Here is a 26,301-nt window from a genome sequence, read left to right as displayed (position 1 = left end):
CGGATAAACGACATTTCAGTCGGGATCCTTCTCTAAATTGCCTACAGTTCACAGAGTTGTAGAAGTAGCCCAATCCATCACACAGACCAGATTCCCCACCGTTGACTCCATCTACACTTCATGCTGCCTCAGAAAAGCAGCCGACATAACCAAGGACCCTGTCCCACCCCGGTCATTCCTCGTCCTCCCCACTCCCGTAAAGCAGAAGGTAGAGAAGCTTGAAAGTGCGCACCACCAGACTCAGGAACAGCTTCTTCCCCTCGGTTATCAGGCTTCTGAACGGTCCCTCCATAAGCTAGGGTGCTGTTCCATTCATAGACGGCTGTCCCCAAAGGTCCCTGCAGCGAGGGGCAGAGGAGCAAAACCAGGAGCACACGGCAGAATCAGAAGCACAGAGTGTGATGACGCAGGTACAACTAAGGAGCATGCTTTTAAGGATATAGATTAGTTTAGAGTTGCAGCATGGAAACATGTCCTTTGGCCCACTGAGTCCACTCTAACCATTGATCATGCGTTCACACGAGTACTATATTATCCCACTCTCTCATCCACTCCCTATAAAGACGCGTAGGTTTATAGGTTAATTGTCCTCTGTAAATTGCCCCTGGTGTGCATGGAGTGAATGAGAAAGTGGGATCACGTAAAACAAGAGCAAGCTGGTGATGGATGGTTGGCGTGGTGATGGATGGTCGGCGTGGCGACGGTGGGCCAAGGGGCCCGTTTCCATGCTGTGTCTCTAAATTAAAGTAAAACTTAGGACATTCTTCGAGAGCTCGGGATTGTCAGTGTTATTGTTCAGGTGACAGGGCAGGAGGCACGAGTGTGGAATCACAATGTCGGTGAAACCTCTACGACTGGGGCTGGTAACTGATGCACCTGTGAAGGCAATCAGGAGGTCGAGAAACCGGCCTGCAGAGAAATAATTGGTGGGAGAATTGGACGAGTTTGAGAAATCCCCAAGGAAATAAAGTTCGGAGACCAGGCCCAGTAAAAGACAGTCTGTAATGTGTAACCGCAATCAAAGGAGTCACTTTGACAGAGACTTAGCAATTTCACAACTGTGGGATTCTTCACACACCTTATAAGAGGCAGTTCAGGGAAAGGATCTGTAATCTCTTTCAACAGCAGTTCATAAAGGTTTAATGAAAACACAGGCACATCTCCAGCAAAGCCGTTAAGCAAGGTGAGGACCCGACACAGCATGGGTGTTGCAACGCAGAGATATCCAGTGGGAAGAGTAGAGTCAACACAGGGATGGTCCATGCAAGTTCTGGGTGGCTACACGACTTTTACAATTTACAGATTTTCTTAATGGACAGAGAATAGGAGCAAAGAGGTCCTTCTGCAGTTGTACAGGGCCCTAGTGAGACCGCACCTGGAGTACTGTGTGCAGTTTTGGTCTCCAAATTTGAGGAAGGATATTCTTGCTATTGAGGGCGTGCAGCGTAGGTTTGCTATTGAGGGCGTGCAGCGTGGGGGAGTCCAGAACAAGGGGTCACAGTTTAAGAACAAGGAGTAGGCCATTTAGAACTGAGATGAGGAAAAACTTTTTCAGTCAGAGAGTTGTGAATCTGTGGAATTCTCTGCCACAGAAGGCAGTGGAGGCCAATTCTCTGAATGCATTCAAGAGAGAGCTAGATAGAGCTCTTAAGGATAGCGGAGTCAGGGGGTACGGGGAGAAGGCAGGAACGGGGTACTGATTGAGAATGATCAGCCATGATCACATTGAATGGCGGTGCTGGCTCGAAGGGCCAAATGGCCTCCTCCTGCACCTATTGTCTATTGTCTATAATTGAGCAGCCGGTCAAGTTTTATGCTTTCAGAGAGGACCACGTTACTCTAAAGGATGAAAGAAACTGCAGATTTGCTGGGACCTTGAGCAAAACACAAAGTGGTGGACGAGCTCGGCGTGTCATAAGGGATAGTAGTAGAATTAGGCCAGTTGGCCCATCAAATCTACTCCGCCATGCAGTTATGGCTAATCTATCTCTCCCTCCTAACCCCATTCTCCTGCCTTCTCCCCATAACCTCTGACACCCGTACTAATCAAGAATCTATCTATCGCTGCCTTAAAAATATCCTCTGACTTGGCCTCCACAGCCTTCTGTGGCAAAGAATTCCACAGATTCACCACCCTCGGACTAAAGATATTTCTCCTCATCTCCTTCCTAAATTCACCCAGCGGGTCAGGCAGAGCCGGCGGAGGGGATGGACAGACAATGGTCAGTCTGAAGAAAAGTCCCGACCGGAAACGCCGTCTGTCCATTCCCTCCACAGACGCTGCCTGACCGGCTGAGTGACTCCAGCAGTTTGTGTCTTTCGCTCAAAAAGATTGTGCCGCAAAACAGGAACATAACGTCTGCTTAATGCAGTCCAGCACTGAAGAATTGAAAGTGCAAGTTTCAGTTTTTAAAAAGGTGCAGTCTGAATAAGGGTCCTGACCTGAAACGTCACCTCTCCATGTTCTGCAGAGATGATGCCTGACCTGCTGAGTTACTCCAGCACTCTGTGTCCTCTCTTAAAAAAAGGTGCAACTGTATTGAGAGGCATTCGACAAGATCTATGCATCCTGATGATTAGAGTCAGCGATATTCTTTCTCCATTTATACTGATAATGGAAAAAGGCTGGATTGATGCCACAACCAACTGGCCCACTTCCGAATTCTAAATCGGACATCCAGAACTACAATTAAATAAAATGTGGACCCACCTAACCTGAATGGAGGCTCTACGTTTATATTTCACTCGTCGGACCTCTTTGTAAAGGCCAAGGTTTAGTCACTAAAGTAACCCGTTTCTTTATCGGAAAGTTGTAAATAATTTGTGGCTTATTACAACAACGTACCACGCAGAAAAATCCAATCTGAGGAAGGGTTTTGACCAAGGAATCAATCCATTCCTTTTCGCAGGAGTGGCTGTCTGACCCACACTGAGTTACTCCAGCATTTTGTGTCTATCCATGGTGTAAACCAGCGTCTGCAATGCCTTCCTGCAAATCAAAAAATACAGCACAGGAACAGGCCCTCAAACCCACAATATCTGTGCTGAACACAATGCCAAGCTTAACACACCTCCTCTGCTAGCACGTGATTCCTAGCATATCCATGTGCCTATTTAAAAGCCTCTTAAACACCATGATCGTATCTGTGGAATTAGTATGTGAACGAGTGACTGCTGGTCGGCGCAGACCAGGCGGGCTGATGGCCTGTTTCAACACTGTATCTCTGAACCAACCTAAAAGCCTCTGGTACCATTGCCATAAATGGATATCTCTCACTCTCAGCAAACTCCACTGTTTACTAATCCATCAGCATAAATCATGCCACTCTGTGTAACGAGGTCCTATCTTCCCAAGTTTCACAAAGTACATTCTGCCACAGGCAGCCTGCCCACCATTTCACAGAGGAAACTTCAGATAGTCCTTGCTTTCCCTCTCTATCCCCTCCCCTTCCCAGTTCTCCCACTAGTCTTCCGACTGCATTCTATCTTTGTCCCGCCCTCTCCCCTGACGTCAGTCTGAAGAAGGGTCTCGACCCGAAACGTCACCCATTCCTTCTCTCCCGAGATGCTGCCTGACCCGCTGAGTTACTCCAGCATTTTGAGTCAACCTCAGTGGGAAGTCTTGCTTTGCCTCACGGTCTACTACATTCCCACCAACAAAAGCGCCTTAAAGAGTCAGCCGCAGACACAAGGAACTGCAGACGCAGGAATCGTGAGCAAATAACAAAGTGCTGGAGGAACTCAATGGACCAGGCTGCATCTGTGGAGGAAATCGACAGATGACGTTTCGGGTTGGGAAGAAAGATCCAGACCCAAAAAGTTGTCGTGTGTAGGAAGGATCAGCAGACGCAGGTTTAAACCGAAGATAGACACAAAATGCTGGAGTAACTCAGGGGGACAGGCAGCATCTCTGGAGAGAAGGCATGGGTGACATTTCGGTCTGAAGAAGGGTCTCGTCCAAAATGTCACCCATTCCTTCTCTCCAAAGATGCTGCCTGTCCCGCTGAGTTACTCCAGCATTTCGTGTCTATCTTCGGCCCAAAGCGTTGTCTGTCTATCTCCCTCCACAGATACTGACTGACCCACTGAGTTCTACCAGTTGCTGTTTCAGGTTCCAGAGGGCACCATCAGCTACAAATGCCTGATTAACAAAACGGGAATGAAACCAAACTCAGACCATTAATGGACAGGAAGACAAAAGCCAACTTGCAAACTAATAGCCTTTCCCTTATTTAAAATTCACGACGGCTTATTACAAGGCATAGCATGACCAATATCACCAAAGACCATGAGAGGAATAGATCGGGTAGACGCACAAAGTCTCTTGCCCAGAGTAGGTGAATCAAGGTCCAGAGGACATAGGTTTAAGGTGAAGGGGAAAAGATTTAAAAGGAATCTGAAGGGTAACTTTTTCACACAGAGGGTGGTGGTTGTATGGAACAAGCTGCCAGAGGAGGTAGTTGAGGCTGGGACAATCCCAAAGTTTAAGAAACAGTTCGGCAGTTACATGGATAGGACAGGTTTGGAGGGATATGGACTAAACCCAGGCAGGTGGGACTGGTGTAGCTGGGACATGTTGGCTGGTGTGGGCAAGTTGGGATGAAGGACCTGTTTCCACACTGTATCACTCTATGACTCACACCACCTGGCCTCACCCTCAATTCACTCAATGGGAAGAAGGTACAGGAGTCTGAAAACTGTGACCACCAAGCTCAAGAACAGCTTCTTTCCAACCACCATCAGGCTCGTCAACACTACAAACACCAACTAAATTTGAACGACAAAATGGCTTTGTTGCAGTAACGATTTTGGCTTTTTGCAATAATATTGGAGGTTTTTTTTTCGTATTATATTTATGTATTTTAGTATTTATTTTGTATTATTATGTTATCTATGAGTACAGTGTTTACAGATTTGTTCAGCTGCCGCGAGTAAGAATTTTGTTCCATTTTCCATTTTCAGTACAGATGGCAATTAAACACTCTTGATTCTTGTCCAATTTTAATTCTCCTGCAGAATACGGCACATGAGCTCTCGAGAATCGGCTTTCAATCACCAGACCTGGCATAACCAACAGCAGCTGAACAGGCAGATGTTAACATAGACACAAAGTGCTGGAGTAACTCAGCGGGTCAGGCAGCATCTTTAGACTTCAGAGATACAGCGAGGAAACAAGCGCTTCATTCCACTGAGTTCACACAGACCAGTGAGCCCTGTACACTAGCATTATCCTACACACTTGTTCACTGAGTTCACATAGACCAGTGAGCCCTGTACACTAGCATTATCCTACACACTTGTTCACTGAGTTCACACAGACCAGTGAGCCCTGTACACTAGCATTATCCTACACACTTGTTCACTGAGTTCACATAGACCAGTGAGCTCTGTACACTAGCATTATCCTACACACTTGGGACAATTCATAATTTTTACCAAAGCCAATTAACCTACAAACACGCACGTGTTTGGAATGTGGGAGGAAACCGGAGCATCCGGAGAAAACCCATGGGGTCACAGGGAGAACGTGCAAACTCCGTACTGATAACACCCATGGTCAGGCGCAAACCCGGGTCTCTGGTGCTGTAGGGTAGCAACTCTACCGATGCGCCACCGTGACCCGGTTTGCGACACCACCCAAAATATTACTCATCCTTTCTCTCCAGAGATGCTGCCTGACTTGCTGAGTTACTCCAGCACGTTTTGTCTATCTTTGGTATAAACCAGCATCTGAGGATGGTGAATCAGTGGAATTCGTTGCCACAGATGGCTGTGGAGGCCAAGTCAATGGATATTTTTTAAGGTGGGGATTGACACATTCTGGATTATTAAGGGTGTCAAGGCTTATGGGGAGAAGGCAGGAGAATGGGGTTGAGAGGGAAAGATGGATCGGCCATGATTGAATGGTGGAGTAGACTTGATGGACCGAATGGCCTAATTCTACTCCTAGAACCTATGAATATGCAGCTCCTTGTTTCTACCTTTAGGCAGATGTTAAGAACGGATGGGCCATTTTGCAGCAAGGTAGACCGAAGACCACGGCAATTCTCTTTCCCCGCTTCACTTTCCCTTCCTTTCCAAATTCATTTGGGAGGGAGACAAGTTTCCACTAACAAAGTCAGATGATACAAAAAGATAGTGCCAGTTAAACTGGTGGCTGGGAGAGGTAGTCCCAACATCCCGCACATCACACCACGGGCCAAACCCCTGGCTGCTCAACCACCCAGAAATCCCACACAGTGTGGGGAAAGTAGAAGGGCTTTTGTTTCCTCAAATTGAACCCTAGCATCTCAAAAGCCGGATGGCTTCTTTGAGGGAACGTGCATGGATGCAGGGAGCGGTGGCCAGAGGAAGGTTGGTTTGAACGTCCTTAATTAAAGTCACAATAGTTAAACTTCTTTAAACAGCCAGGACTCGAGGGCCCGAGCAATAGGAAGAGGTTGGTGCAGGCTAAGACTTTGTTCCTTTGAGCGCAGGAAGCTGAGGGGTGATCTTTTTCGAGGTGAATAAAATCACAAGGGGAATAGCTAGGGTAAATGCACAGTCTTTTACCCAGAGTAGGGGAATCAAGAACCAGAGGACATCAGTTTAAGGTGAGAGGGGAAAGACTAGTGAAACTGCAAGGTCCATCCTGACCAAGATGTCCATCTAGCCTGCACCATCTTGGCACCCACCACCCTCGGTATAAAAAACCTGCACATCTCCTTTAACCTTTGCCCTCTCACCTGAAATCCATGGCCTCCAGTCTTTGACATTCCATCCTGAGAAAAAAAGGTTCTGACTGTCTATCATCAACCAGTTTAAGCTGAAATGTTAACTTTGTTCTGCATTCAACAGATGACGCTAAATGCTTTTCTCATTTTCTGATTATGTTTCGGATTTCCAACATCTGCAGTTTCTTTTTTGAACATCTCGACGCCTTTTAATATCGTCTCAGGTGTTAAGTGTGCCAGCTATAATGATTACAACAAGCAGTAACCTATCATTTTGATCATTTATAAATTGCTTCTCTTAATTGATTTTTACAAAGTATTCAATTACTTCCTTTTAATGAATGTCAGAATTATCAAAAGATGCTGATGTTGTACCCATCTACTCTCAAAAAACCTGCTCTGTGATATCAAATCATTCAGTTAAAAGTCATTAATGCAGCAAGCAAAGTGAATCAAGGGGATAAAGTGAATCATGATCACCTTCATTGCAAATTAATACCATGGCTATTCTAACTTGTATCTCTGAAAGGGGATTTCATTAGCAATCAGTTCACCTTGAGGGCTTCCTTTTAGTTTAGTTTAGAGACACAGTGCAGAAACATTCCCTTCAGTCATTAGTTCAGTTTATTGTCACGTGTACCGAGGTACAGTGAAAAGCTTTTGTTGCGTGCTAACCAGTCAGTGAAAGACAATACACGATTACAATCAAGCCATCCATGGTGTTCAGGTACATGATAGTGGGTCCACGCCGACTACTAACACCATCCTACACATAGTAGGGACAGTCCTCAATCTTACCAAGCCAAGTAGCCTACAAACCTGTACGTCTTTGAAGTGGGAGAGGAAACCGGAGCACCCGGAGGAAACTCAGGTTGACGGGGAGAAAGTACAAACAGGGCGGCACGGTGGCGCAGCGGCAGAGTTGCTGCCTTACAGCGAATGCGATGCCGGAGACTGATGTTCGATCCTGACTACGGGCGCCGTCTGTACGGAGTTTGTACGTTCTCCCCGTGACCTGCGTGGGTTTTCTCCGAGATCTTCGGTTTCCTCCCACACTCCAAAGACGTACAGGTATGTAGGTTAATTGGCTGGGCAAATGTAAAAATTGTCCCTAAGGTGTAGGATAGTGTTGATGTGCGGGGATCGCTGGGTGGTGCGGACCCGATGGGCCGAAGGGCCTATTTCCGCGCTGTAACTCTAAATCTAAACTCCGTACAGACAGCACCCGTAGTCAGGATGGAACCTGTGTCTCAGATGCTGTAAGGCAGCAACTCTATCGCTACGCCACTGTGCCCCCATTCTTGTTAAAGAATATAAAGATACTAAATGAAAATTTGCTTTTCAGATTTGCTATCTTGAACCCAACATTAGGAACAAGTGGTTGAGATGTGGCATTGAACGTTGGTGCATCTCAGAGCCAGACTGAATGAAGACCAGGTACACAGTGGAGTCATGTTGACTGCTTCAGCAAATCCAGTGCCCAGGAACAAAGAAGACAAATAATAATGGTCCCTGCCCGGTCCATTGCAGTTACTGACCTCCCCACCTTTAAAGGGATCTACAGGAGACGCCGCCCCTACAGATCCACTCTCATTGCTCCATTATCAGCACAGCGTCACGGACACACGCCACCCTGGCCACGCTCTCATTTCACTCCCACCATTGGGAAGAAGGTACAGGAGTCTGAAAATCGTGCCCTCCAGGTTCAAGAATAGTTTCTTCACAACAACCATCAGCCTCATGAACACCACACAACACTGACCTCAACTGTCAACTTTGGACAGTCCTTGGTTGCCTGTGAAGCCGCTGCATAGTAAGAATGGCATTGTTCTGTTGCCGGTACACACAGTATGACAAGTAAACATTCTTGACCTTGATCAACAGAATGCCATGTTACAGGCCATTAGGTGCGGCACTGAATTTCAAACAGAGACCTCCAGGCCGACAGTATAGATTTAGGTTTATTACCTCATATTTCACTTGGGCAGCGTACAGCCCAGCGGTATGAACATTGACTTCTCCAACTTTAGATAGTTCCTCTGTCCCTCTCTTCCCCTCCCCCTTCCCAGTTCTCCCACTGTCTTCCTGTCTCCACCTATATCCTTTCTTTGTCCCGCCTCCACCCAACATCAGTCTGAAGAAGGGTCTCGACCTGAAACGTCACCCATTCCCTCTCTCCTAGATGCTGCCTGACCTGCTGAGTTACTCCAGCACTTTGTGATACCTTAGGTTTATTATTATTATGTATACTGAGATATAGAGAAAAACATTTGGTTGAGTGCTGTCCAATTGAATCAGGTAATAAATGCTATGAATGAATATAATCAAGTCAAACATCAGGTGGGGCAAAGGGAAAGAAACAGAGTGCAGGATATAGTTCCCTGCATTGTGGGGCAACAACAGTTCCAGAGACAAACTCCAATGTCCACAATGAGGTAGGTTGGTAAATTGGGTCTGTACTCTAGTTTATGGAAGGACTGTTCAGAAGTCTGGTCGCAGAGAGTAAGATGCCACTTCCCGGTCTGGTGATGGGTGCTTTCAAACTTTTGGATCTTCTGCCCAACGAAAGTGAGGAGAAGGAGGAATGGGCGGGAATGGGCGTCTGATGGTTATGTTGGCTGCTTTCCTGAGGCAGTGTGGAATGTGGATAGAGAGGATGATGGGGAGTCTGGTTTGTGTGCTGGACAGGGCTACATCCACAACTCTCTTCAGCTTCTTGCGGCCTTGGACAGAGACCAAGCTGGGAAGCCACCCCACAGAGGTGACGAATGACAACCGCATTGTAATGTGATGATATGGCTCTTTAAAGGTTGACGATAACTCACTCTGCACAAAACTGATTAAATACATTGCATTCTTGGTTACTAAATGGTAGATTTAAAAGCATTGTATTCTTAAAGACCAATCTCTGCCAGCAGTGATTATGGTTTTCACATTATGTACTATTGGACTTTTAGAGCATCAGAATAAAACAAAATCTGAAAATAAATCCATGCCAAGTTATAACAGCTTTAAAAATCTGCTTCTATTGTTAAATCTTACTGGTCAAAATCTCAGGAGTCAAGTCAAAATGTTTAATTGGCAAATGTACAGAACAATTAAATTCTTACTTGCAGTTACAGAACTGGTCTGTAAGTGCAGTACTCCTAAATAACATATTATAAACAAAAAACACAGTAAACTAATAACCACAATATCAGTGAACTAGAGAAGTTCAAAATGGCTCTGTTTGATCTTGACTTGCGTTGCTTGCAAAGTGCTGCCACGGTCTTGTTAATCTACAAACGTCACCCATTCCTTCTCTCCCGAGATGCTGCCTGACCCACTGAGTTACTCCAGCGTTTTGTATCGACCTTGTTAATCTACATCTGGCTAAGGAAATTATTTGGCAACGAGCATCAGAATGCAACAGGATCCCACAATAATCCCAACCCTTTTGTTCGAGATTAACTGAAACATTTGGTTTAGCTTAGAGACACAGCATGGAAACAGACCCTCAGGCCCCACCAAATACAGACTGACCACCAATCACCCGTTCACACTAGTTCAATGATATCCCACTTTCTCACCCACTCCTGACCAAAGATACTAGAGGAGCAAGATGGACCACTTCGTTGAAATCACCTATACTGAAGTGTAGTACGCAGAGGAGCGAAACGTTCGCCATTTTAGTAAGCAAAACCCGCCGTTCGCTCTGCCTCTCACAGTGTAATCGGTGTTTTGGGGGAACAGTATGTGTGATGATACCATAAAAATGCAGAATATATCTCATCTATCAATTCACAGATTTTTGTTATTTTTCTTTTAAAATATTTCTGCAAGTTTCTGCCTACGAAAAATACGCCGTGACGTACTACGGTTTTTAGGGTCGAGTGGTCTATCTTGCTCCTCTAGTATCTTTGCTCCTGACATTTAAGCAGCAATCTACAGAGGGCCAATTAACCGACAAAGCCACACATCTTTGGGATGTGGGAGGAAACCCGAACACCCGGAGGAAACCCACGCGGTCTCAGGGAGAACGTGCAAACTCCACACAGACAGCACCCAGGATTGAACTCGGGTCTCTGGCACTGCGAGGCAGCAGTCTTAAAAACTACCAGACCAAGTGGACCCGTGGGGCCCAAACCTCCTGCATTGGTGTAGCACCCTCTCCCCCCTTCCCTCCCCCTCCCCTCTCCCCCCCCATCCCCCTCAACCCCCCTCCTCCCCCTCTCTCTCCCTCCCTCCTCCCCCCCCCACACCTCCATCCCCCTCAACCCCCCTTATCCTCCCTCCTCCCCCCCTCTCCCCCTCCCCCTTCCCTTCCCCCTCCCCCTTCCCTTCCCCCTCCCTGCCCCCTCCCTCCCCGTCTCCCTCCTCCTCCCTCCCCGTCTCCCTCCTCCTCAACCCCCCATATCCTCCCTCCCTCCCCGTCCCCCTAAACCCCCCATATCCTCTCTCCTCCCCCTCCCCACCCCCTCCCCTCCCATATCCTCCCTCCTCCCCCTCCCTCCCTGCCCCCTCCCCCCCAAATCCTCCCTCCTCCCTCCCTAGTAGATTTAAACTCTAAAACGTGAATAACTTTAAAAATATAACACCGATTTCAATGAAACTTTCCATTAGCACCAAAGGGATGACGGTGAGTAAGGTGGGCCTAAAATTGTCGCGCTATCGTGTACCGTTTTGGCTGAAGTTCGATCACAAACAAACAAACAAACAAACGAGAGTTTTAGTATTTGGATGGATCTCAGAACTAGCTAAAATTATTGGCCTTGTTGGTAGTCAAACTATCTCACACGGCATCCTAAATAAATACAGAATATTATTTCAAATTTGAACAAAAGTAGTGTATAAATTTGCAATTTGATCAAACATTTGTTTTCGAAATCAATTTTTGCTGCACCATAATTAATTCATTTCATAAAAATCACAAATAACGCGCACTCTTTCGACATCATCTTATTACTAACCTATTTCATAATATTACACTTCCTCGCACGACAATATGTTTGTTTGAGACAAGTGGATGGATTTTTCGAAGGCAGGATCGCTCACATGATATGACAATGGGGAATGGCTGAAGTTCATTTCTAGGAAATGCAGTCTGATATCTAAGCTCACTAAGTGTTTCCCAGCCAGGTCGCCTGAAGTTTCACCACATGATTGGACTCATGTTTCACATTAAGCAAATGGCCTTCTAAGTACTGTTATGCTAGACTTTCTGCCTCCTCATTTACCTTAGAAATTATGAATGAAACAGGGAATCATGCCAGTTCACTCAGAAAGTCAATGCCGAGGGATCTGACATGTTAGTCTTCGGCTGTGCCTGGAAGACACAGATCGCATGGCAAGACAGATACACAACAGAAACACGGTGCAAAAATGCTGTGGGATCTGTAAAAAGTCTGTAGTCCCTTTTTGCTCTGGTTTATTTCACTCACGTTTAAACTGTAATTTTGTATTCTTAATGTTTTAATGTTTTATGCTCATTCTTAATTATTTACTGTATGTTCGTGTTGTTATTGCAAGCGGAGCACCAAGGCACATTCCTTGTATGTGTACACACTTGTGCAATAAACTCATTCATTCATTCATTCATTCATTCATTCATTCATTCATCATCCTCCACACAATAGCTCTTCCTCGTCTCATTCAAGTTTCAAGCTGCAGGACAAACAACATCAGCAATTTTATTAAAAACCAATCACTTGAACAACTACCGCTTTAAAACTAAGGATCTTTACAATGGTCATGGAGTCATACAGCACGTTCTGCCCAACTCGCCCCTGCCAACCAAGATGCCTCACCTAAGCCATTCCAATATGTCAGTGTTTGGCCCAATCCCTCTAAATCTTTCCTATCAATGTATCTGTCCAAGTGTCTTTTAAATGTACATTCGTCAACTACCTCTTCTGGCAGTTCGTTCCAAAAACCCACCACCTTCTGTGTGAAAAGGTTGCCCCTCAGGTTCCTATTACATCTTGCCCCTCTCACCTTAAACCGATGCCCTCTGGTTCTTGATTCCCCTACCCTGGGTAAAGGACTCTGTGCATTAACTCGATCTGTTTCCCTCATGATTTTGTGTACCTCTATTAGATCACCCCTCAGCCTCCTGCGCTCCAAGGGATAAAGTCCTAGCCTGCCCAACCTCTCCCTGTAGCTCAGGCCCTGGCAACATGAATCTTCTCCGCATTCTCTCCAGCTTAATCCCATCCTTGTCAAAGCAGGGTGACCAATGTTCTCCAGAGATGAGGCCTGACCTGCTCCAGCTGCTCCAGCCCTTTGTGTCTTTTCTTTGTACACCAGCATTTGCAATTCCTTGCATCTCCACAGTCCTCCAAACGTGCCCCCACCAACCACTTGTACAATTGATGTATTTAATTTAATTTAATTTAAAATTTTAATTTTATTTGTCATATGTAGGTTGGCACAGGGTCAACAGTACAATGAAATGTATTTGACAAGACAACGGGTCACCTCAGCAGTAATATTCCAAGGATAAATAAGATTTTTAAAAAGACATTAGTAAGATAAAAAGACAATATTAAAATAATCAACGTATATGATGTGAAATGTGTTTATGAGTTCAGAAGCCTGATGGTAGAAACTGTTGTTAAGCCTGGTGGTACGGGCAGCCATACTCCTGTATCGTCTGCCTGACGGTAACAAGGAGAACAGCCTGCGTGCTGGGTGGCTGTGGTCCTTGATGATGCTGCGTGCCTTCCGCAGGCACCGCAGGTAGAGAATGTCCCGAATGGCCGGGAGACAGTTGCCAGTGATGTGCTGTGCCGTCTTCACCACTCTCTGTAGTGACTTGTGGCTGTGGGCAGACTCACAGCCCTGGACTCATCTGTTCTTACAGCACTTTGTGTGCATGTATTCAAAATCTTCAGCTAACATATTTTGGAGCAGAATTTGTATCTATGAGCCAGGGCTGTGTTTTATTGGAGAGTAAATGATGTTTGGGGCAATTTGCAATCACCAATTCACCCACTGAGCCGCTCAGCTTTGGGGTGTGGGACAGTGGTGGTGGACAGTGCTGGGCTAGTACTGTCCTGGGCAGCACAACTACCCGCTGCACTACTGTGCCGCCCATGAACTCTCTCGTGCAGTTTGACTTTCCCCAATGTTTTTCAAGTTTGATGGATTGAACAAACATTGCTTTTGCAAATCATTTTTTGCTGCACATCATCATTAATTCATTTCAGGGAAAAAAAACACAAGCAATGTGCACTATTTAGACTTCATCTTGGTGAAAATAAAGGTTTAGTTTAGAGATACAGCATAGAAACAGGCCATTCGACCCACCAAGTCCATGCAAACCATCGTCACCCATTCATACTGGTTCTTTATTATCCCACTTTCTCATCCACTCCCTACACAATAGGGATGACTTACAGAGGCCAACGAACTGACAAACCACACGCCTGTGGGATGTGAGAGGAAACCGGAGCTACTAGAGGTCAGCTACGTGGTCACAGGGAGAACGTGCAAACTCCACACAGACAGAACCTCACGTCAGGATTGACCCCGGTCTCTGGTGCCGAGAGGCAGTAACTCTACCACCGCTGCCTCACTGTACCACCCTTGAGAGTCACACAACGCGGAAACAGGCCCTTCCTCACAACTTGCCCACATCGACCAATCTGCTCCATCTACACTAGTCCCACCTGCCTGCATTTGGCCCATATCCCTCTAAACCTGTCCTATCCATGTGCCTGTCTAAATGCTTCTTAAACCTTGTGATAGTACATGCCCATTGTACCTATCTCAAGGTCATTCACAGGACAGTTCACATTAGTTACACCACACAGCTTACATTTCATTTTCAAAGTAAAACATCAGTATGAATGGATGGATCTAACAACATTACCAAGGGAAATGTAAAAACATCAGCTCCTTCATGCATTGGCAAGTGGATTTATGTTACTTATCTGCTTGCACTCCACATCTACTCCACTTGTTTAGTTTAGTTTTTTTAGAGAAATAGTGTGGAAACAGGCCCTTTCGGCCCACGTCGACCAGCGATCTGCACATTAACACTGCACATTAACACTGTCCTACACCCACTAGGGACAATTTTTACATTTACCAAGCCAATTAACTTACAAACCTGTATGTCTTTGGAGTCAACACAAACTATTACCTGAAGTAAAAACATATCTGTTCCAAGAGATCACTGCCGATTGCTGAATAATAAAACTCCCAACCATAATTTTGTTGAGCAGCTAAACTATTAATTTAGGAAGTCACTAACTTTGAAATCATTCGGCCAAAAATATGGTTTGAGGTTGGCGAAATAATCTGGGTAAGATGGTGGCAATGCAACTTCGTACACGTTCCTGGGTGCTGTTTTTCTCCAACTGGGAAATGCATCTCCTGGTTCTTCATTCGAAATTGTCTTCCTTCCAAACACTCCCTGGCTTCACCTTCCCCAGTGACGGGAAAGGGAGTGGAAAACAGAGTCCGGAGACAAGGTTTTCAACCTCACCAATCTGAACATGAACGCAAAACGCAGAACAGTACAGCATGGGAACAGGCCCTTCAGCCCACAAAGTCCGTGCCGAAAATGATGTCAAGTTAAACTAATCTCCTCTGCCTGCACGCGACCCATATCCGTCCATTCTCTGCATTTGCCCATCCAAAAGCTCCTTCAATGCTGTCCGTCTCCCAGCGATGTTATAGATTGCTTCAGACTCGAGCAGAAGGAGTCTTCAGAGTCAGATTCAGAGTCCGAAGTAGAGTCCCAACTCAAAATGTTGCCCTTCCACGTCCTTCAGGGATGCTGCCCGACCTGCCTGCCTGAGTTACTCCATCATTTTGGCTTCTACATTGGAAGAGTGGTGCTCGTTCTGTGATGCGCCTATTTAAGAAATGCCTGCAAACATCACACCCGCTGTGCGACACTGCTGTAGCTCTGACTGTGTGCGATACATCAATAGAGTTCTCCACTAAATAATGACACCATCCCTTCCAGTGTGGGATTATACACCAGAGACAAATCAGACAGCGCGGGATATGTGCACCACACATTTCAAGCTCTTCCTCTTTGTTACTTTCACAAACAGCAAAAAGATTGACTTACAACACCATTTTAATGACAGAAGGCGACACATAGCAATTTGCAGGCCACCATCTCCAATAAGAAACAACTAAGGCCGTCATTGTTAAGACATTCTCCTTAGATTTGGTACAGACGTGCCTGCCGCAGTGGGCAACTAACACACAGCTCCTCAATTTTTCTTTGTTGTGCTAATATATTTATCTTTGCTGTACCAATTGTTATAGTCAATCCCAACAAAATTACTCGCATGAGTTCAGTTCAGTTTCACACAAGATTGTTCTCCATTTAAAATTGGATACATCTTTTATGCAAGACAGACGAGCCTAATAAAATTAAGCCCACACTGCAAGTAGAAGTGTGTAATTCTCTTTTTTTTTTTTACACACACGGTATAAAATGTAATGCACACAATGGAAGCAGGGGATGCTGAAATAAAATCGTGACATGCTTCTTTAAACATGAAGTGATCTCCGGTAACAGAACTATAATGACAATGTTGTTCCAAATATCTAAACAAGTCCTTCCTGGCCACTCTAACAATGAAACCATCAAGTTCTAAATTAGTTTCCTGGGTAAGGCAGTGCCATTTTGTGCCACTGTTTCAGGGCTGACTGAGCATTTGAATGTCTAACAAAACAATAGTTCAAGGGAATGCATGGTTGAGAGGTGTCTGGGTACAAATTACTTAAACTGTGCGATTTCACGGTAAGAAAGCTCAATGCAGCTCAGACACGAAACAAGATAAATGGTAGCTTCAAAATTGGCACCATACCCAACAGGATAAACACAAAAAGCTGGAGTAACTCAGTGGGTCAGGCAGCATCTCTGGAGAGAAGGAATGGGTGAGGTTTCGGTTCGTGACCCTTCCCCAACAAGATAACTTCAGACTGTCTCCCTGCATGTGCACAGTGGTCCACTTTCCTTCATGACCCTTTGAAGACCTGACAGCCTATTGATGTTATTATTGTCAATGTTTGCAGAGCGCATGTATGTACAGGCGTTGATGAACAGAGCTAACTTGAATTCCAAGTCCACAGCTCTCTGAAGATGGCTACACAAGTAGATAGAGTAGTAAAGGAGACACACACACACAGAAGGGTGGAAATGTCAAGCATCAGAGGGCACAGCTATAAGGTGAGAGGGGGGAAGTTTAATGGGAGATGTATTGTCAAGTTTTTGTTTTATACAGAGGGTGGTGGGGGCCTACAATACACTGCCAGGGGTGGTGGTAGAGGCAGATATGATAGTGGCGTTTAAGAGGCTTTTGGATAGGCACGTGGAAGTGCAGAGAATGGACAAAATCAGTAGCTCCCAACATCAAAGAATTTTCTCAGCAAGTAGCAAGGGCAATTATTTAATAATGTTAGATGCCCAAGAATGACTTCCAGTGGAGGCGCTTGGTTAGGTTCCAGAGGAACAAAGAGACTTGGGGAGAGTCAGTAACCACAATATTTCACTCCTGGAGAAGCGTCTTGTTCAATAACTCGAGTCTTCACTGAACAGCGCCGCGCCGCCAAATTTCTGATTCTGAATGTTAATTGTTAAAGTTTTGGAGAAATTTCAAGAGAACTCATTGCCAGGTTTTCTGGAAAATAGTTACAAATGAGAGACCAAGAATCACAAGCCTTGAATTATGGAGTGCACAGAAGCTCCCAATACGCACAGTTCTAAACAAGATACAAATTGGACAGCAACTTTGAACATGTATTGTTGAAGATGGCAATCGGGAAGTTGTCATCTGAGACTCGCAAAGAAATGGCTTGTCAAGAAAAGCTTGTCAAGTGTGTGTTGTTGTGATACTTCAGTGGAAGATTAACTATACACAACTATTTAGTTTAGTTTGGAGATACAATGCGGAAACAGGCCTTTCAGCTCACTGAGTCCGCACCGACCAGCGATCCCTGCAAATTAACACTATCCTACATACACTAGGGACAATTTACACATACACCAAGCCAATTAACCTACATACCTGTACGTCTTTGGAGTGTGGGAGGAAACCGAAGATCTCGGAGAAAACCCATGTGGTCTTGAGGAGAACATACAATTTCCGTACAGACAGTAGCCAATAGACAATAGACAATAGGTGCAGGAGTAGGCCATTTGGCCCTTCGAGCCATTCAATGTGATCACGGCTGATCATTCTCAATCAGTACCCCGTTCCTGCCTTCTCCCCATACCCCCTGACTCCGCTATCCTTAAGAGCTCTATCTAGCTCTCTCTTGAATGCATTCAGAGAATTGGCCTCACTGCCTTCTGAGGCAGAGAATTCCACAGATTCATAACTCTGACTGAAAAGGTTTTTCCTCATCTCCGTTCTAAATGGCCTACCCCTTATTCTTAAACTGTGGCCCCTGGTTCTGGACTCCCCCAACATTGGGAACATGTTTCCTGCCTCTAACGTGTCCAACCCCTTAATAATCTTATACGTTTCGATAAGATCCCCTCTCATCCTTCTAAATTCCAATGTATACAAGCCTAGTCGCTCCAGTCTTTCAACATACGACAGTCCCGCCATTCCGGGAATTAATAGACAATAGAATTAATACCCGTATTTGGGATGGAACCCGGGTCTCCAGCCCTGCAAGTGCTGTAAGGCAGCAACTCTACCGCTGCGCCACCGTGCCACCCTAAATTGGAAAGCATGGGCATGGGATGCAGGCATTAAGATGCTCTCTATCCATGACAGGGAAAGTTCAAACATCCATTGAAATGCCTGTGAATTTTAAAAACTGTGTACTAAGTTTTAAATATTGCCAATTTACATCCTGGAAAACACAAATAGCTGACTCATTCTTTCAATTTTTCATAATTGTCTAATTTTAAAACTAAACCATGTAAATAAAACATTCATCTATTATTCTATGTCTCCTTCCTTTAATCCTATTTTCCCCACATTGATTTCCTGTACATTATTGAATTAACCAGTGTAACATCCAAATCCTGGTTTCAGCTCTGTACGCTTTAGTAAGTGAAAAGGTTATGAACATCTGCCCTGTCTATGCCTCTCATCATTTTATATACGATGCGATCTCCCCCCAGCCTCCGCTATCTATTTAATATTTCCTCCATCTCTTGCGCCTCTACATGCTGATCTTTTAGGGGACCTATTCTTTGCCGAGCCACCGTTTTACTCTTAATATAGCTGAAGGGTCTCTTAGGATAGACAATAGACAATAGGTGCAGGAGGAGGCCATTCGGCCCTTCGAACCAGCACCGCCATTCAATGTGATCATGGCTGATCATTCTCAATTAGTACCCCGTTCCTGCCTTCTCCCCATACCCCCTGACTCCGCTGTCCTTAAGAGCTCTATCCAGCTCTCTCTTGAATGCATTCAGAGAATTGGCCTCCACTGCCTTCTGAGGCAGTGAATTCCACAGATTCACAACTCTCTGACTGAAAAAGTTTTTCCTCATCTCAGTTCTAAATGGCCTACCCCTTATTCTTAAACTGTGGCCCCTGGTTCTGGACTCCCCCAACATTGGGAACATGTTTCCTGCCTCTACCTTGTTCACTACATTGCCTGCCCAATGCATTTCATGTCCTCGTTTTGCTTTCGGAAGTGTACTCCCGCAAGTCTTACACTCGCAGGGAGATTCGTATTAATCCCGACCTGAAACCCGACCAATGCCTCCTCTTTATTCCTGACCAGAACCTCGACATCTCTAATCTACCAAGGTTCTCTAAAGCTGCCAGCCATACCCATCACCTTCACATGAACATGCTTCACTTCTTCACTCTTGCCATTTCTCTTTTGAAAGCCAATTTCGGAGCTCCCTACCTCACGTTTAAAAGCCTCCTGCTTGTCAGACATCCTTTTACCTCCAAACCATCTCCTGAAATCAACTTCTGAGAGCTCCTGTCTAATACCATCAAAACTGCCCTTGCCCCAACTGCTGTCTTCGACTTGTGGACTTCCACTTTGCATTCCATACCTACTTCAAAACTAATAGAGTTATGGTCACTTGTCCCTGAATGCTCCTTCACTGACACTTCAGTCACCTGCCCTACCTCGTTCCCCAGGAGGAGGTCCAGTGCGACACCCTCTCTGCTGCCGCCCTCTATATTTTGATCAAGGAATCTTTCTTGCACGTATTTAACAATTTCTACCCCATCCAACCCCATACACTCTGGGACGACTAGTCAATATTACTGAAGTTGAAATCTGCCATTAATACCAAAGGGGAACTTATAGGAACCTGTCAGAAATATATTTTTAGGGCTATTGGGAAAGAGTAGGGAAATAAAATGTATAATATTGCTCCAACTAAAACAGGCAAGACTATTCTGGGCCATAGACAAATTCTAACACTAAAATGCACTAAATTTCCCAAATAATTTTTCAGGGACTATCTGAGTATTGGAAAATAAAACATACTTGAATTCAGTACATAAAAATATCAATATCCATTGATTTTAGTCTTCTGTGCAATTCTGGTCCCTAAACTATGACAATGAAGGATACTCCATTTTAAATTTCATTTGAATGCAAGCAAGCAGAATTTAGAAACTTTCTTCAGAGCTTCTCAGAATACTACAGCGTTTTTGTAATACCAATTTTGTTTCTGTGGAAAATGCAAATGCTCGTTAAAATATTTGATAATTGCAGGCGAATGGATCTTTTCACCATTAACTCAATTACAACTGCAAATGTATTGCAAATTATCGTTTTCTCTCTTTTAAAAAAAAGGAGTGGTTTTATTTGCTGTGCCTAATAATTACATTCCAGATATGATAATGGCGAATAATGATACAGCAGATGTAATAACTATTCCTGTACAAGTCACCCACAGGTGACCGAATACCTTATTGTCTCAAAATAGGTATTTAAACACATTACTTCAATGTATCATTAAAAAACCTATAGTATAAGAAAATAACTGCAGATGCTGGTACAAATCGAAGGTCAGGTCAGGCTGAGTTACTCCAGCATTTTGTGATTAAAAAACCCATAGTTCACCAAGTATGCTCTTTACTAAATAGAAGTTTCACTCTCGATGTTTCCTCAGTCTTGTATCAATGATGCATACACACCACTCTCCTGGGCCTTCAATTCCATAAATTGTATGAACACAAAATGCACATTTTACTTGTTCAGCAACAAAAAACCATTAAAAAAAATTGGTTAACTATGATACCACAAACCATCTACACAATACTATGACCTCTCCAAAGTAATCTTTCTACATTTAGGTTCAAATTTTGCTCTGAAGCATAGAGAAACAGCAATAACATTACACAAACACAGGTTTGGGCCCATCATTTTTTAAACCTGTGCGAAATCTTTTACTCAATAAAGCGTGCAAACTATTTCTGAATGGCAAGCCCTGTATCCCCTTGTTAGGATAAAACTTTGGGCACCTTGAATTTAAAAAGAGACACCTTAGGTCAAAATCTTAATCAGCTCGTTCTAAAAACCCATTCAATCAGTTTCATCTATTATTTCATAAAGCACTGGCTTTGGGACTTTAAAGCTATTTCTTATAAAAGCCAGGCAATTAATTCTTGCAGCGCTGTGGGCAAACTGAAACAGATTATTCTCTCAAATTAGGGTTTCCTTACAAGATCAAAATGCCTTCAAATTTAGTCAACATTTTGCCTTGAGGATATCCTCAAAATTCAATTCCATTTTAACTTTGAGGTTTTGTGATTAAATATTTTTAGCTCTTATACAGCCAGACCAAGTTTCTGGAAAAGCTCATTTTTCTTGGCCTCCGCCACTTCCGTCAACCCTCAACCTTCCCCAGACTACCGCCACATCCTTCCTGATGTCCCAAACTCCCCATCTCTTCAGAGTCTCACTGAGATTGCCAGCTTGTTATTATGGAGCTCCTCCATGGCAATGAACCTGTTGTATAAGTTTCTTTTATCTATGTAACAACACCTCTCTCCCCCCCCCTCCCCGTCACAAATATATCTAATAATCTACATTGGAGATAGGCACAAAATGCTGGAGTAACTCAGCAGGACAGGCAGCATCTATGGATAGAAGGTATGGGTGACAGTTTGGGTCGAGACCCTTCTCCAGACTGAGAGTCAGGAGAGAGGGAGACACAGAGATAAGGAAGTACAAGGTGTGAAAACGAGACATCAAAGGGGATGCGGCATCAAGGAAAATGTGGAATAGATCAATGTTAACTAAAAGGTGACAACGAAGCATACATAGATGAAATGAAATCAGGGGAACAGTCAGACTGGTCAGAGAAATAGGAAGGGGCAAGGATGGAGAGCGAGAGAGAGCGCGAGAGAGAGAGAGAGAGAAAAAGCCAGGATTACTTGGTTAGAGAAGTCAGTATTCATGCCGCTGGGGTTTAAGCTGCCCAAGCGAAATATGAAGCGCTGTTCCTCCAATTTGCACTGGGCCTCACTCTGTCAGTGAAGGAGTCCCAGGACAGAAAGGATCTATGTTGGACAATATTGAACTGCATCTGCATGTAGGACATACTTAGCTTCAAAAACAGGGCAGGCATTCAAAAGATCATGGCTGATCATCCAAAATCAGTACCCCATTCCTCCTTTCCCCCCACACCCCCTGATTCCGTTAGCCCTAAGAGCTATATCCAACTCTCTTTAATTCTTAATAATGATTAAAGTACATGTAACTTAGATGTTTTTGTTTCATGGAATAAATATTTACAATACCAAAGGCAAAGGTTCTAAGGAATCCAATTATGCAAGAGGGAAAAAAATCATGTACAATACTGTAGACGAGTTGATTTAAATAAAAACATTATGAAGAAGATGTTGACCCATCTTTTATTTGGAAAGATTGTGTTAGACTTGTATCCATCATCTAAAACTTAGAAAAAGCAAGACATCGACTTGATTGCTTCTGCAAATTATGCAGTTTCAACATGGTTTTCTGAAGAGCCCACCAGTTTGTAAGATTCTACACAATCCCTATAATGTTTTGACACTTGGTTAACTCAGCTATCAAATCCCAAACTGGAAAGTGTGAAAGATGAATGACTAAAAATACAGGTAGGGACGAGAGATATCATGTAATCTGAACTTGATTAATGTGCACGTAAAAATATTTAATTCTTCCATTAATAATTGAGGCACTTATCAAAACTGGTTATGATGAGAAGGCATCTCAATAGAGGCTTCTTATTCAAGTATATCCTTGCAGGAATAATTATCCCAAAAAGAAACTGATTTATAATGTATAACTTCTGGCAGCTCCTCCAGGAGTGCATATGTTCCTGATTTACCTCACTCATGCAAATCCTTTCAATCCCTGGAACTAAAGAGGTCAAGGCTTTTAAAATTAGAACTCAAAAACGAAATAAAATATTTTAGTCATTGCCGGTTTCCACCCAATGCCTTAAAACAAATCCTATTCGGGTGCAGGCTACGAGAGGCACACAAGTGTAGAAATAGTAGAATTGGTGCTTCCAAAGCAGCATGTTTTAAATCGGCAATAATTGCTCACAATTCTGAACCAGCTGTAATATTGTTGCACCTCTATTTTCACGCCTGAAAATAGGTTCTGATTCTCCTAGCTGTTAACCCAGTTATATTTAACACCCTGCAATGTCAGAGCGAGAGATAACTATCCAAGATGACTGATATGTGATCAGCCTTCTGAAGTGCCCGCAATGTAAACGTATAAATGTTGACGATAATTGCGGATATTCGCTCAAGAAGGTAAACATTAACGAGTTACTTCAAACCCAGGAGCACAAGTACTTTCCTTTGTTCACCCAAATTGAATTGATCCGAGGTGCACCCTGCTCACAATTTCACATCAATCTCTTCACTCAATGTGCATTTTACCCCACATCCAGTTTAAATTCCATTTGGGATATTTTGGAGGACCAAGAACCCTGAAGAACACCCCCCAAGTTGGATGCAACATTTTTTTTATAAGAGAGCAATTGTAGGTTTACCTCCAGACTTGTCCGAGCTGCAGGATGTGGACGAGGGATTGAAAGAACCACATGCACAGGCGGCAGCAAGGCGAGGTGCGGGCTGGGCGAGCGCCGCTCTCCATGGTGCTGAAGTGTTGACCCACCGGTCCATGGCCGCTGCCGCCGCCGCCCGAAGACGCTCCCGACCCGGCCGCCGCCGCCGCCGCGCCCCGCCGATCACCAGAGGGGGTGGAGGAGGAGGAAGAGTAGTCGTAGACGAACCACCTGAAACTCAGCACCTGCACCACCAGCGACGGCACCACCACGAAGACCAGAGTCAGCCCGAACCACCAGAGGTGGCCGCGGAGGTAGTAGTCTGCCGCCAGCCACACGTCCGTCGCACCGTCCGAGAAGAAGACGAGCAGAGAGCTGAGAACCCAACAGCAGTCGGCCAACGAGTAGCGGCGGCGCTGGCGGATCACAGAGTGTACACAGGAGCTGTGGCAGCAGCTCGGCCCCGGACCTCCAGCCGACCCACCCCCATCCCCAGCACCAGCACCAGCCCCAGGACCAACATCAGCACCAGGACCAGGACCAGGACCATCCGATGGGCGTTGACCCAAATCCAGCAGAGGCGGCGGATGAGCTGACCCTCCCGTCCCATCCGACTGTGCAGCCATCCCTCTATCCCTCCCTCCTTCCCTCCCTCCCTCCTTCCCCCCCCCTCCCTCTCTGCCCGGCACTGGCAGCCGCTCACACGCCCAGCTCCTGCTTTTGAACGGTGGGTGGGTGGGTGGGGTAGAGGGGTGGTGGTGGTGACTGGGGAGGGGAGACACTCACTCACTCACACACACACACACACACACACACACACACACAGAGGGGGGGGGATAGGGAGGAAAAAACTTCCGGCTGCCGGGCTCGGGAGAGGATGCAGACGAGATGCGGCTCCTCCTCTTTGTGAGCGGGTTTCCACTGCCCCGCTCCAGCAACGTGACTGACTGCATCAGCGACTCTGCACCGGCGCTGCAACCTTTTGTTCGGCGCTCAGCCCGGCGTGAATGCAACAGACCCGCCCCGACGCCACGACCCCTCTCTGCCCCGCATGTATACGCCCATCGCATGCAAACACCTCGCCCGTGCAAACACCTATCCCATACAAACGCCCATCGCACGCAAACCCCATCTCATGCAAACGCCCATCCCATACAAGCGTCTCGCCCATCGAATGCAAAAGTTTCGCCCGTGCAAACACCTATCCCATACAAACCCCATCCCATACAAACGTCCATCCCATACAAACACCCATCCCATACAAACCCTATCCCATACAAACCCCATCCCATACAAACACCTATCCCATACAAACGCCCATCCCATACAAACACCTATCCCATACAAACGCCCATCCCATACAAACACCTATCCCATACAAACCCCATCCATACAAACACCTATCCCATACAAACGCCCATCCCATACAAACCCCATCCCATACAAACGCCTATCCCATACAAACGCCTCGCCCGTGCAAACGCCTCGCCCGTGCAAACGCATTGCCCATGAAATCGCCTTGCACACCATTGCCGCCAAACGCACTGAACTCGCTTGCATGCAAACCTTCTGCGTTGACTCACACGCGGGCAAACGCTTTGCCTTTTCTTCATGCAAGCGCGTTGCACCCGTTCGCTGGCGAAGGCTTTGCATGCGCTTGAAGATTGGCTCCACCCAAACACGGGCAACTGCAGATGCTGGAATCTTGTGTAAAACACAAAGTGCTGGAGGAACTCAGCGGGTCGGGCAGCATCTGTGGAGAGAAGGAATGGGTGACGTTTCGGGTCGAGACTCTATTTCAGACTGATGTTTGTCCGTTGTGGGTTGACTCGACCAGGGGCCCGAGAAGCATTAAGTCCACGTTTGATAATATTGTAAACGCTTCAGAGCTGCCGAGTAATTTAATTCCACCCTTCTACTATTGCTGGAGAATGCAGCCGAGACCCTTGGGACAATACAACGCATGCATGAATGGTCTGTTGAAGGAGTGGCTGTCGTGATTCAGTGCATGGACCAGGTTTGGGGAGTGAATCTGTGCAGTGGCGGGACCGCGTCAGTAGGTACTGGAGACATGATCGGATCATATTTATTTACTGTCTGTTTTACTGGAGGCCGGAGGTAGGTTGTTGCAAGAGGCAGATAAATATAGCACCAATCTTTGTTGTGATTAACTGGAGAGCGCCCTAATTTGTTCGCCTCAAAAGATAACACAGAACACATAATGAATCGGATTTTTCGTCTTCTCCTCCGCGATCAACGGCAGGTCCTCGTGTGTAAACGGGGCAATGATCATCATTTACAAGACCGGACCCGAGATCTGCACCAGTGATCGATTTTCCATAAAATTACCGAATAATCGATTGCTGATTTACAATCCGGAACTCGGTCATGAAATGACTGAATGATACCAAAGCTAGGAACAACTTAAGTATTTACTCATCGATTTCCAATACACATTGACTGTGAAATGTCCTGTGCCTCTAGTGACCAGGGTAACAGACTGCTTATCATCCTGAACTAATCTCCAAGCGTGAATGTATAAAGTGGGTGGGTGTGATATCTGTTCAAGAAGCCAGTTAGTCGAGGGAACTTGGATACAGAGGAGAGCCACGTTGCAGGAATGTGCGTTCAAATCCT

General features: G+C 45.3%; 1 protein-coding gene across 1 annotated transcript in view; it reads right to left on the bottom strand.

Moving 5' to 3' along the window:
* The window catches only part of xkr7b (XK, Kell blood group complex subunit-related family, member 7b), a 104,996-nt gene extending 81,120 nt beyond the window's left edge, over window positions 1–23,876 (bottom strand). The window contains exon 1 of the mRNA XM_078419365.1: window positions 23,650–23,876. Coding sequence (XP_078275491.1) covers window positions 23,650–23,753 — 104 coding nt within the window. The 5' untranslated portion in view covers window positions 23,754–23,876. The remainder of the gene's footprint in view (window positions 1–23,649) is intronic.
* Between the last annotated feature and the right edge of the window lie 2,425 nt (window positions 23,877–26,301).

Source organism: Rhinoraja longicauda, chromosome 22 (assembly GCF_053455715.1).
Source record: "Rhinoraja longicauda isolate Sanriku21f chromosome 22, sRhiLon1.1, whole genome shotgun sequence".
NCBI classification, from domain to species: Eukaryota; Metazoa; Chordata; class Chondrichthyes; order Rajiformes; family Arhynchobatidae; genus Rhinoraja; species Rhinoraja longicauda.
Note: the sequence above shows the minus strand (reverse complement) of the source record. Positions and strands in the feature narration are given on the sequence as shown.